Here is a 13,463-nt window from a genome sequence, read left to right on the forward strand (position 1 = left end):
ACAGAGCCTGGTAAGTAGTAGTGGCTCAATAAATGTTTGATGACTACTTCTTCGGGGCCATTGGTATGGTCATTTAACCAATTCCAAATCTGCTCCATTACACTCTACTCTAACATCCCTCTCTCGGTCCTGTCATCCCCTAGGACAACCACATTGGCCGCTTTTACCGGATGATGCTTACACAAATCAATGTAGCGCTTTATTTGGCTCCTTTTCTAATGTCATTGAGTCTCTCCAAGCTGCACCTTATTCCAGGCAACTGTGCTTCCAAAACACAAGCCCTTACAACTTATGTGACCTTGGAAAAGTCACATGGCTTCCCTTGGCCTAATTTTCCTCACCTAAGAAATGAGAGGATCAGACTACTTCTCTTAATCTTTCAAACTTTTATTTCTTGGCCATACCAGAAAAAGAATGAATGAGCTAGAGGGTGAGACTTCATCCACCTCAGAGAAGCTTCCTGGTCACTCTGGAAAGGAGAAGGCAGGGGGAAACAGCACAAGCTTTGGAACACCACAAAACATTTCTCCAATAGTCTGCTGGCATGCCTCTCCCCAGGGAAGGAAGAGCCATCAAGTCTGGCCTTGTCTTACCTCTTATAGAAGTGGAAACGTTCCGTGAAAAGCAGAAACTGACGCTCTCCTTGGAGGAAGAAGTGTCTGGCCCTGGAGACCCCAGACCTCTCAGTGTATTCACAGATGTGGGTGAAGTTTAACTCCTCCTTTTTGAAATAATTTCGGAGCCGCACAAAGTCAAAGTAGGATGGGACATAGATGAGAGTGTGAGACATGACTGCATCTTGATACTGAGGTAAGATCTTATTCACAAAGAAATGAAACCTGGTTAAAAAAACAAAAAAAACAATCAGGGACTCTACCACTAGCTAACTTCCCATGTGATCTTCAGAAAGCTACTTTGTTTTTCTGTATTACACCTTCTTCTAAGTGGATAAAAGACAAAATAATATCCAAGATAAGGTAAGCCCAGGGGCTGCTACAAAGTCAAAAATAAGAATAAAGATTTGAAAGCACTCTGAATTTTTTTTATATACAAGGTTTTTTTCCAATATTGATTGATCTTTCTAAGTCCCACTTGATCATGAGGAAGCCATTCTTTGCTCTATTGCAGCAATCTGTTGTTACTTTATTTGATATTGTCACATCTGTAATCATTAACGATACTGGTCCTTCTGTCCTATCTATGATGTCTTTCCCAGATCTGGGGAAAATATTTTACATCTTTCGTAATTATGGAGAGAGGACAAATTCTAAACAATGAATAGTAAATAGTTAAGACAAATTATACTTGAAATAAGACTTAAGATCTGATTATATAAAGAAGGCTTTTCCACCACAAAGAAATGCACAGAATAATGAAAGAAACCAATTTTAAGACATAAAGGCTATACCAAACTCATAGAAGTACCTGCTCCAGTACCACCATGGGGGATAACTCCAGGTATAGAACTCCACTTTCCATCCAAACCTATGACTTAATAAATACACCCCATGTAGTTGTTGGAGGCCACTAAGTACCAGCCAGCATTGGATCCAACTTCTTATCCAGTCCAAGTCCAGGCCTCTACTCACTAAGCCATATGAATCAGGCATTGAAGAGGACCTGACACAAAAGACAAGAAGCCATTCTCCAGTAGATACTGGAGTCTCCTATTCAAACTCCAACTCTTCATGTTTGGCATTTAAAACCCTAGACACCTAGCATAGTAATAAACTATATGGCTCCAACCTCCCTTTCCAGCCTTATTCTACAATAAACCTCTTTTTGAACACAGTTAGTCCCCATTGGCCCTCTTACCATTCCTCACGAAGCCATAACTGGCTGTCCCCCATGCTTGGAATGTCCATCCTCCTCCCCTTTATCTCATATGGTCCCCCTACTCAAGGTCTTCTGCAGGAGCCTATCCTGACCCACTCCCTCCCACCTGCCAGTTCTCTCTCCCCACCTGCACCTAAATGTGTTTCTGCTCCTTTCCCTGGCTAGATAATAAGCTCCTAGGGGCAGGGACTTCTTTATATCCCCAGACCTAAACAATGACTATCACAGAGTAAGTGTTCTATAAATCCTACATGACTTGACTGTTATGTGCTCAAACAATAAGAACAGACTATTCTAAGAAGAGGAATTATAAATATAAGCCACTACATGAAAAAACTAATAACTAGAGAAATAAAAATTAAAAATAAGACAATTCATCAAATTGGCAAAGATAATAGAAGCCAATGCAGTTATGGTAAAACAGGTATTTTATTGTATGTTATGTATGTTATGTAATAACATACCAGTGGGACTGCATATTGGTCCAAACTTTATGAAAAACTACATGGAATTATAAAATAAAACTTAGAAAAAGGTGCATATTGTCTGACCCAGAACTGGGATTACATCCCAAAGGTACCATGACAGAAAAAAAAAAAAGTCTTATCTGTGTAAAAATATTCTTAACAGGATTATTTATAATAAGAAATGAATGGAAATAAACTAGATGTTAACTGATTGAGAATGGCAAAACAAATTATGGTATATGAATATAATGGAATAGTATTTTACCATAAGAAATGACAAATATAAATCCAAAGTTATGTTAGAAGAGATATATGAAGTGATGCACAATGAAAAGAATTAAGCCAAAAACTCAATGGCCAGAGTAGCAATTATGAAGGAAAATAATATTTATAAACCTGTGACAGATATGCGAAAAAAAGTTAAAAAGCATCACAAAAACAAAGACAATCAATATACATACATACGGGGGCATAAGACTTAGAAGCAAATAGCAGATCAAGACAAAATTATTTAACTATGAATAATCTTTTTTCTAGAGAGAAAAGGGATGAAGGGGGAGGAGTTTATCAAGTAAACTTAACATTTCTCATACTTGTTTTTATTCTGAATAACTGGTTTTCAATGGAAATTAAAATAACAGTTATTTTTGAAGTGATAACATAATTCATTGGAGAAACCAATATAGGACCCAATGCATCCTAGAACTCACATGTATAATCATGATTTGCAAATGTTGTTAAGTCAGGATTTCAGAACTGAAGAGGACCTTAAGAGCCAGAATATCTGCTGCTGGGTAAGGAAACCAGATCCAGCCACTACTTGTTTTACTATGGCCTGTCAGTTAAGAAGAGCTTTTGTCATTTAAAATAAATATTTACTTAAATACATTTATGTTATCAAAAATATTTATATTATGAAGTTATATTTTGTCACAGTAAATTAAATATATGTACATTTTAAAGATTTTTTCATTTTAAAAAGTAAAGACCATTTTTAGGTCTTGATCCATACAGATATTAGTGGTGGTCAGATTGGACTCTGAGGCCATAGTTTACCAAACTATGATCTAGTCCAAACCTCTCATTTTATAGATGAAGAAAATGAGGCCCCAAGAGGCAGCTCAGTGATACAGGAGATTAGCATATTGTGTCTGGAGTCAGAAAGACCTTAGTTCAAATCTGATCTGATGTATGTATTGGATGTATTGTATGACCCTGGATAAGTCACTTAACCTCAATTTCCTCATCTGTAAAATAGGCATAGTAAGAGCACCTACCTCTCAGGGTTGTTATGAACCTCCAAAGAGATATCTGTAAAGCATTTAGAACAATGCCCAACATACAATAGGTGCTTAATAAGTGCTTGTTTCCTCTCTTCTTGGGAAGAAGTCATTTTCCCAAGATCACATGCCAAAATTCAAACTCAAGTATTTCATGCTCATTCAATCACACAATTCAATCAATATCTAAACAAGGTACAAACCAGGTACAGCTCATCAGGCGATGAGGGGTTTAGTCCTGGCTCTGTTATTTACTGTCTGGCACATTTTATCAATTTGTGGTCCCAGTTTTTTCATCAATGAATGAGATCAGCTGGACCAGATGATCCTTCTCCAAGTTCAATATTTAAAGATTCCTGCAAGTCCAGACAATTTAGACATGTAGAAACTTAACATTTTGAGTGATCAACATGGTATGGAGTGAACTAGGAAATCTTCTTAAAGATAGATTTGAACTGAAGATGAAAAAAAGGATAGTTCTAGGATTTCATCAAGTTCATTTTGGAGTACCTAGAAAAAACCAAGGTCTGACAAAGATCTTAATGCTCATCATAACATCAACAGTCAGTACAAAGAGGGTTACCAGTTCCATGGTGACAGTCTCCTAAAATAATATGAAACAATGTCAGAGAATATCATCTTCTGAAATTAAATCTAATAAAACCCCACATAAACAGGATTTGATTATTCCTCTGCAGAAGTAACCCATTAGAAGGTTTAAGAGAAATCTGAGAATTATATAAAATGCTTTATATAGCATTTTATATAGCTCATTCCTATGAGCCCAACAAGAACCATTGCACAATAAAGGCTCAATATCTTTGAGTAATGCAACAATTAACTATGATTCCGGAGCATTAACACTACCCACCTCCTAGCTAAGGAGATGGACTCAAGATTTAGAATGAACTATAACATTTTCAAGAGTTCTAATTGTGCTTGACTGTGTATTTGTTATAAGGGTTTTGTAGTTTATTCAATTGGGGGTTCACGTGGAAGAAAAATAAATGCTTGCTGATTGAAAAAATGTTTTTTTAATTTAAACGTAGCCCATTAAAAAGAAAGTGTTTCTAAATCTGTTGCTTCTAAGACTGGTGGTTTTCCTGTATCTCAATATAAATCTTAAGAGAGCATTTAAAGACACAAATTTAAAATATTACTCATGTAAAATGAATTTGAGGCAGCTGGGTGCTGCAAGAAATAGTGCTGGAGTTGGAGTCAAGAAGATCTGAGTTTAAATTCTGTCTCAAGAGAGCTGCCAGCTGCATCATTTTCTCACCTATAAATAAGAAAACTGGAATCAACAGCACCTTAGATACCTTCCAGCTCTATAGCTACAATCCCATTATTGGAAATACTGACTTATTTGTAAGGGACCCAAGCCTTTGGTGAGGAATAAGGAATGTTAAAAATGGTGATTGTCATAGTAGAGAATTTGTCAGCTGATTGCTATCTTTTGAGTCTGTGTAGGTAGTGAATCACTTCCTCAGAGTCTGAAAATCTCTCACTGGAGAGTAAAATTAAGACCCTGAGCCTGGGAAATGAAGGACCCGTCTTTGAACCAAAGGGTCCTTCCCAGAATAGCTTGGGCAGCCAGCTGGCTGGTCTCTCCATCACCAACTCTTCAATGCAACAACTATTATTTAGAGAGTACAGCACAGAAACCTTTTACAATTTAATTAGTGTGTGAGTCTCGGAGGCTCAAGATGAAAAAGGATAGATAGGCTCTGCCCCCAAAGGACAATTTAAAGAGAGGGAAAGTATGAAATATAGAAAGAACCCATACAATAACATAAAAGGTAGAATTCAATAAGGACTAATTAATATATTCAAAGGGCTCTAAAAAACTGATGAGGGAGAGAATCCTTTCAGAAAAAGATGGATCAGGGAAGGCTTCCTGGAAGTGGTGGTACCTGAGCTGGACCATGAAAAAAGAGAAGGCTCTTAAACTCTTAAAAAGCAAAGAGGAAGAAGAGTATCTGTCAAGGTGCCTCCATTTCTCCAGGTCCTTGACTTATCCCCATAGACATCAAGTCTTGCTGAATCTGCCTCCCATCTTTCACACCTGACACCTGAGCTGCCCGCTGCCACCTCACTGGTCTCCTGGCTTCAGACCTCTCCCCACTCCAGCTCAGCCTTCCACACTACTGACAAAGTAATTTTTATCTTATGCAGAGATAAGACCATGTCACTCCACTGTTCAGAAACTCCAGTAGCTCCCTAAGACCGTTAGGTACTACACACAACCCAGGTCCCAGCTAGCTTTCTAGGCTCACTGCAGAGTCCATTCACATAGGTCTCTCTCTTCCTCACACATGGCAGTCCTGTGTGCCCAGAATGTTCTGACTCCTCATCTCTGCTTTGCACAATTCCTCACATCTTTCCAGACTCAATTACCATCTATAAAAAGTCTTTCCTGATCCTTCAACCATTAAGCATCCTCCCTTCCCTGCTACCTGACATTTATCTTTTATTCATTCTACTTATAGATATCCATTTGTTTCTATAAAGGGAATGTAAACTCCCAAAGAGCAAGGATTGTTTTATTTCTGTCTTTATACCCTAGACAGCTAGCACAGAAATAAACTGACTTTGACTGATTAGAGATGGGAAAAGTGTCCTGAGACATAGCAAGTGGCAGTGACAAGACTATATGTTGAATAATCACTTAATAAAAAATATTTCTTAGAATATGATATGCACAGAATTTAATGTTATGGATGGGACTAAAATGTTGATAGCCTTTAACCCTGAGGTTTCATTGGTAGGCATAAAACCCATGGACATCAAGGGCAAAAAGGTCCCTTATACCCTCAAGCAAAAAAACAGACAAAATAGATGTCCATCGAGCCAAAAATGACTAATCAAATTGCAGAACATGAATGGAATGGAACATAATTGTGTTGTAAGAAACAAATGTGTATGATTGACTACAGAAGCATGTAAAGATTTTCACGAAAAAAGCAAAGTGAAGTCAGCAGAATCAGGAAAAAAAAAAAATTTTTTTTTGGCTGAGGCAATTGGGGTTAAGTGACTTGCCCAAAGTTACATGACTAAGAAGTGTTGTGTCTGAGACCAGAATGAACTCAGGACCTTCTGAGTTCAGGGCTGGCGCTTTATCCACTGCACCAACTAGCTGTCTCCAGAAAAACAATATTTGTGACTACAGCACTATAAATGAAAAGAACCTCAACAAAAATCAAACCCAAACTGAAAACCTCATGCTGCAAAATTGCAATGATCAGATTTAGCCACAAAGAAGAGACACTGTAAAAGAAACCACCTTCTTCCACTTCTTTCAAGAAGTAAGGAACTATCATTGTGGAAAACCATACACGATATAAAACTCTTCCCTTCTGCTGGTTAGTTTTGATACACTGGAGTTCCCCTCCCCCCCCCCCCCATTCTTTTTTAACCTTTGTTATAAGATATAAGAGCTTATTCTCTGGGAAATGGGAAAAACATATTTATAAAAATTAAATGTTATCTGCATAGCATTGTGCTAGTGTAAGAAATGAGCCAACCAACACAGATTGTTCTACATAACAATACTGGTAGAATAAAGTCTGCCAGTCTTAGGGGGCTAATGAGGAAATAATTTATTTAAATCAACAAAATGCACTAAAATCAGCTGGAAGTCTAGACTTGTAGATGCCTCCTGAAGGCCAAATACCCAGGCACACCAAGGAGTGCTAAGTACTTACCTGGCATCTATTACAGAAAGGAGGTTTTCAGCTTCTAGTCTCTGGAAAACATGCGGGAGCTGCACCAGAACCTGACTAATGGAACCAGTCATCGGGATGCTCCTCACGGCTACCTGTAAAAAGTCATGAAGAGCTTTAGAAGGGAAGGGTGATGTAGCATAGCAGAATAGTAGATGTGGACTTCTCTTTGTGGGTGTTTCTCTCAGGTTCTTCACAATCTTTTCCGGTCTGGGTGGAAGCTAAGTATTCTCCTCTTTCTTTTGACTCTTCACATTCCCTCCCCAAATGAAATAATGATATTTCATTATTAAATATTAAATCATATTAATGATGAGTACAAAGACGATAATAGCTACCATTTATATCAACATGCCAGGCATTGGCCTAAGTACTTTACAATTATTTTATCATTTGATTCTCACCTAGGAGATAGGTACTGTACAGATGAGAAAACTGAGGTAAACATAGGTGAAGCGACTTGCCCAACTAAAAAGCAGAGGGAGGCCAAAGTTAAACCCAGGTCTTCTAACTCTGCTCCCACAATTCACCCAGGGCAGCACCACAGAATGGAAGGTTCTATTATTACCTGCCCTTGATAATTGACACAGTACTTGCTGAAGACCGAGTTGATCTGGGTCTCTTGCAAGGCGCCAAACAGCAGCGTCTGACGGTAATACTTGGACCAGTTATTCAGGCTCCACATGCGTACTCGGGAGAAGTCCACTCCATGAGAATCCAAAGGAAGTAAGTTCATATGGTTCATCAAATGCTATGAACAAAAGGTGAAGAATGAGTCACATAATGTCAGTTGCATCCAGAATGTCAGCTTGTTTGGCCTGACTATGTACATTTGATACAAAGGTTTTAGTTTGTTTTCTACCCACCCCCCCTTCTTTCTTTTTACAATTGGGATGAGGAAAAGGGATAAAGAAGATAATAATAAAAGAGTTGCCCCCCCAAAATAAAAAGTTCATCAACACAGCAGTTTTTGAAAATAAAAAGAGAATAGAAGGCAGAAGGTAACAGAGACAACCAGGGCAACTTTGAAAGCTAATTAATTATATATCAAACTGTACAGAAGAAATTCATGGTTTCATGGCTAATCATCTTTTCCTGCCTGACTTTATATACAAAAATGCTTATTTTATTTGGTATTTAAGTTCTTAATTTTTAAAAAAATTGCAAATTCTGTGAAAAGAAGTATCTGCTTTATTAAATTCATCATTAGTCCAGGACCATCTGGAAATTTACCAGAATGTGACCAGCACGTTCCCTGCCAAAAGCCTGATATTAAAATTTATTAAAATAACTTTTTCATTGACAGAGCCCATGCCTGGGTAACTTTTTTACAACATTATCCCTTCCACTCACTTCTGTTCCAATTTTTATCCTCCCTCTCTCCACCCCTCCCCCAGATGGCAAGCAGTCCTATACAAGTTAAATATGTCACTGTATATCCTAGATACAAATATATGTGTGCAGAACTGAACAGTTCTCTTGTTGCATAGGAAGAATTGGATTCAGAAGATAAAAATAACCTGGGAAGAAAAACAAAAATGTAAGCAATTTACATTCATTTCCCAGTGTTTTTTCTTTGGGTGTAGCTGCTTCTGTCCATCTTTGATCAAATGAAACTGAGTTACATCTCTTTGTCGAAGAAATCTACTTCCATCAGAATATATCCTCATACAGTATCATTGTTGAGGTATATAATGATCTCCTGGTTCTGCTTATTTCACTCAGCATCAGTTCATGTAAGTCTCTCCAAGCCTCTCTGTATTCATCCTGCTGGTCGTTCCTTACAGAACAATAATATTCCATAACATTCATATACCACAATTTACCCAGCCAGTCTCCAATTGATGGACATCCATTCAATTTCCAGTTTCTAGCTACTACAAACAGGGCTGCCACAAACATTTTGGCACATACAGGTCCCTTTCCCTTCTTTAGTATCTCTTTGGGGTATAAGCCCAGTAGAAACACTGCTGGATCAAAGGGTATGCACAGTTTGATAACTTTTTGAGCATAGTTCCAAATCACTCTCCAGAATGGCTGGATGGATTCACAATTCCACCAACAATGTATCAGTGTCCCTGTTTTCCCACATCCCCTCCAACATTTCACATTATGTTTCCCTGTCACTCTAGCCAATCTGACAGGTGTGTGGTGGTATCTCAGAGTTGTCTTAATTTGCATTTCTCTGATTAATAATGACTTGGAGCATCTTTCATATGTTTAGAAATAGTTTCAATTTCTTCGTCTGAGAATTGTCTGTTCATATCCTTTGACCATTTATGAATTGGAGAATGGCTTGATTTCTTATAAATTAGAGTCAATTCTCTATATATTTTGGAAATGAGGCTTTTAAGCCTTTTATTAAATTAATGAGGTCTTGGACAGAGTCAAAGGTTTCATCACCAAAAGAGGAAAAAAAAAACCATTTCCCAGGCCCACAAGGGGCACCTTAAATCCCACAGCTACCACACATGATGAAAGCAGTAACAGGTCACAAAGTGTGATCAGTTCATCCTAACACCTCCACTCAATGACTTCCAATGACCTCCTGTCATCTACAGGATCAAACATGAAATCCTCTAGGGAGCACCACAGTGGAAAGCCAGGGCTCCAGAATCAGGAAGAAATTCCAATCTGGTCTCAGAAACTGTCTGTGTGACCCTGGGCAAGTCCCTTATCTCTGTTTGCCTCAGTTTCCTCATATATAAAACAAGCAGGAGAAGGAAATGGCAAACAACTCCAGTATCTTTGCCAAGGAAACCCCAAATGGAATCATGAAGAGTCAGACACAATTGAAGTGACTGAACAAATATCGAACAAAATTTGGAACTGTGCAGATAAAGTAGCCAAAATGTCCTTACCTGAATGTCATGGGAAAAGGTTCTCTAAATACTAAATCATTAGCCTTTTCTTTTTTAGTAACAAAGAACTGAAAACAAGTAGATGCCCATCTACTGGAGAATAACTAAACGAAATGTGGCACATGAACATAATAAACAATTACTATGCTGGAAGAAACAACTAATATGATAAATTCACAGAAGCAAGATCTATATGAACTAAAGCAGAGGAAAGAAGAGCCAAGAAAATAATATGTACAATGACCACAATAAGATAAATGGAAAAAAGAAAGAAAAATGTGGCAAAATAACAGAACACTAAACATGACCCCTATGAATTTAAGACAACACCTCCCCTAATTCTTTTGCAGATGTCATGGATCCAGGGATATGCAACATTATATAGAACTAAGATTCTTTTTCAATGAATTCATCAAATTGTGTCCCCCTCCCCATCTTTCTTTGAATAAATTTAATTTGGCTTCTAAGGAGGCAAAAAGTGTTTTGCTGCGAAGTTTTTTCCCCCCGTAGAAATGGCCTCCTTTGAATATATAGCAAGTTGGATCACTTTATCACCCAGTATTTATACCAGAAAGCAAGCTACATAGTACACATTTGGAGAAAACATCATTACCAGGACATGTTCCCAATTTTGCATCAGATAAATGTCAACTTGGTCAATAATGAGAATCTCTATGGAAGATAAGAAGTCAAAGTCCCTCTTCTTTTCTCCCTCTGCACCAATAATAGTCCTCAAGCCAAGAGGGGAGGCAATGAGAATATCTGAGGAGTAAAACGGAGCATAAAGTCGGATGCTTCGCTGAAGAACTGCAACTCCTGCACACACACACACACACAAAAAGAGACAAACATTGCAATTGGTTCATTATTCAGTAGTCATTTGTATGCTGGAGAGATGATCTCGAATGTAACTTTCACAAAGCCTTGGTGTTTAGGTCTAGCCTCCCACCAGGGAGGCCTATTCAGCCTTGCACTATGATAGCAGCTACTGAGCTCAACCCCATTCCTGACTGCCCTTGGTAAAGGTATACATTGCCAACAGGGACAACCCTTACATTGTTAAAGAAACACCAGTTACTTTCTTTGAAAAAGCATCACCCCAAGAAGCTCTCAGAAGTGTACCCTCTCTCCTTGTGACTTGTTACAGAGTACTGGGCGTCTAAGTAAAAGGATCTAGTTCAAATCCCACCTTTCATAGCTGCTACCTGGATGACTCTGATTTAATTAGGAACAGGTCCAACAAAATGTTCCATGAGACTAGGAAACATGTCATTCTTTGTCTCTATATCTCCAATGATATATAGTATAGAGCAGGGGTCCTTAAACTATGGCCCACGGGCCAGATGCAGCAGCTGAGGATGTCTATCCCCCTCACCCAGGGCTATGAAGTTTCTTTACTTAAAGGCCCACAAAACAAAGTTTTTGTTTTTACTGTAGTCCGGCCCTCCAACAGTCTGAGGGACAGTGAATTGGCCCCCTATTTAAAAAGTTTGAGGACCCCTGGCAGAGTATACTAATGGATGACCTGTGATCCTTGCTAGGCAGACTTAGGTTAGATCCATTTTACTATCTTGTTTCTAATCTCACTCTTAAGTGAGACCACAAAAGAGTGGGTAAGAACCACACAGAGCATTTAATATAGCTGGGAGCCTTCCCCAGCAGGTTACAGAATGATTACACCTCAGGCAGTGCCAAAGGTTGAATATGTCAAGTGTCCTATCTATTACCATCTATTAAACCACATCCTAAATTTATTATTCTCTGTACTGGTCCATTGATAAAAATAAAAATTAACAACTTTATTATCAATTAAGGAGGGCTGTGTTTCTTTCTTAATTTTATTGTCAATTGTTGGTCCTTCATGTAGGTTGATCAGAAGTGGAAAAAAAAAAAGATTAAGTCATAAATATTCCTAATAGCACAGATTAGAGAAGAAAAGGAAAGCTTAATTCAATGCTCTCTAAAAAAAATGCTCACAAGATATACTTTATTTTTAATTAATATATATACCTCCCTACTCTGTCCTCCAGAGAACCATCTCTTACATATATATATTTTTAAAGCAATTCAGCAAAATGAACCAAGACATGACCCAAGCCTGACATTACGCATAGTATTCCCCACCCAAAGTTCCTCTCACCACTTCTCTACAAAGGAAGAGAAAATGGCCCACACCCCTTTGTTTCAAAGATAAAGAAACTGAGGCCCAGAAGAATTAAATGATTTGGTCTCAGTAGTAAGTAGTAAGTGCCTCCAGCTGGATGTGAACCCACATGCTCTGGCTCCCAGTCTAACACTCTATGGGCAACCAAGCAAAGAGCGTCCTGCTCACCCTGGGGCAAGAATACACACAGACACGCTTGTAAAGAGAGGGCTGGCTTCACAGTTCTACAGAGTCAAGGAACCAGTTAACTTAAGCACTGCTTGGGGGAAATCCCATGGTAATAAAAAGTGAAAACGGGATTTGTGGACAAAAATGGCATCTTTGTTCAAAACACAACCCCAGGCTGCCACTAAACTATTATTTCACACTCTGCATGGATCAAATGGACACATGTAGCATCTTGTAACAATGAATAACCTTTCCCTCCCTGGGTTAAAATGACTGTGTACATCCTCCCTTCCCCCATGCAAGCCCTCCACAGCATCAGGATAATAACCTTCCTCCCAAGCAAACTTGCAGCTGCCCTGCTGAGCCTGTCCATCTCCCTCACCACAGGAACCCCTGACAATCAGCCCACGAGCAAGCTCTCAACATACTGGCAGCTGAGCCAGGGAGGAAAGGATAGAAGCAAACAATAGTCGCAATAGTCGCACTATCCACTTGGCCAGAACATCCCACTGCGGGACATCTCAGCCATGTCTCTACTTATCTGCAAGGAGGGTTCACACTACAAAAACACGACTGAAAGCCTCCTCCGTCAAGTCGGCCTGTTCAGCACAATAGAGCTCCAGGGGTTTTCTTCTGGCCAGAAAGCCAACCTCCTACAGGCCTCCTGATTCTGTTGCAAGTTCCCTAATCCCCTGGTGCCATAACACAGGGAGGTCAATGGAGCAAGCCTCTCATATTCTGAGAGCCAGCAGGCCCTCTTCAGCAGGGCCCACTTAGGACAGACTCAGTGTCTGGACACATGGTCACCAGTCCATGAAGATAAGCCACATTGTTCACTGCAGAGCACAAATCAGAACATACACAGGAGAAATACATTTACAGCAAGTCTACACTATCAAGAGAGAATACCGAGCCTGAAGAAATGACAAATGTGAAAAAAATAATCCTCAACCCAGGAAGAATAA

The 13,463-nt window shown here is 38.9% G+C and overlaps 1 protein-coding gene across 1 annotated transcript in view; it reads right to left on the reverse strand.

The window, feature by feature from the left end:
- Nucleotides 1–13,463, reverse strand: part of UTP25 (UTP25 small subunit processome component) — a 53,292-nt gene that overhangs the window by 18,734 nt on the left and 21,095 nt on the right. Inside the window, exons 8-11 of the mRNA XM_051998452.1 lie at nucleotides 10,780–10,982; nucleotides 7,874–8,056; nucleotides 7,288–7,400; nucleotides 594–839 (exon numbers count right to left, since the gene is read on the reverse strand). Coding sequence (XP_051854412.1) covers nucleotides 594–839; nucleotides 7,288–7,400; nucleotides 7,874–8,056; nucleotides 10,780–10,982 — 745 coding nt within the window. The remainder of the gene's footprint in view (nucleotides 1–593; nucleotides 840–7,287; nucleotides 7,401–7,873; nucleotides 8,057–10,779; nucleotides 10,983–13,463) is intronic.

Source organism: Antechinus flavipes, chromosome 4, assembly GCF_016432865.1.
Source record: "Antechinus flavipes isolate AdamAnt ecotype Samford, QLD, Australia chromosome 4, AdamAnt_v2, whole genome shotgun sequence".
Classification (NCBI taxonomy): domain Eukaryota; kingdom Metazoa; phylum Chordata; class Mammalia; order Dasyuromorphia; family Dasyuridae; genus Antechinus; species Antechinus flavipes.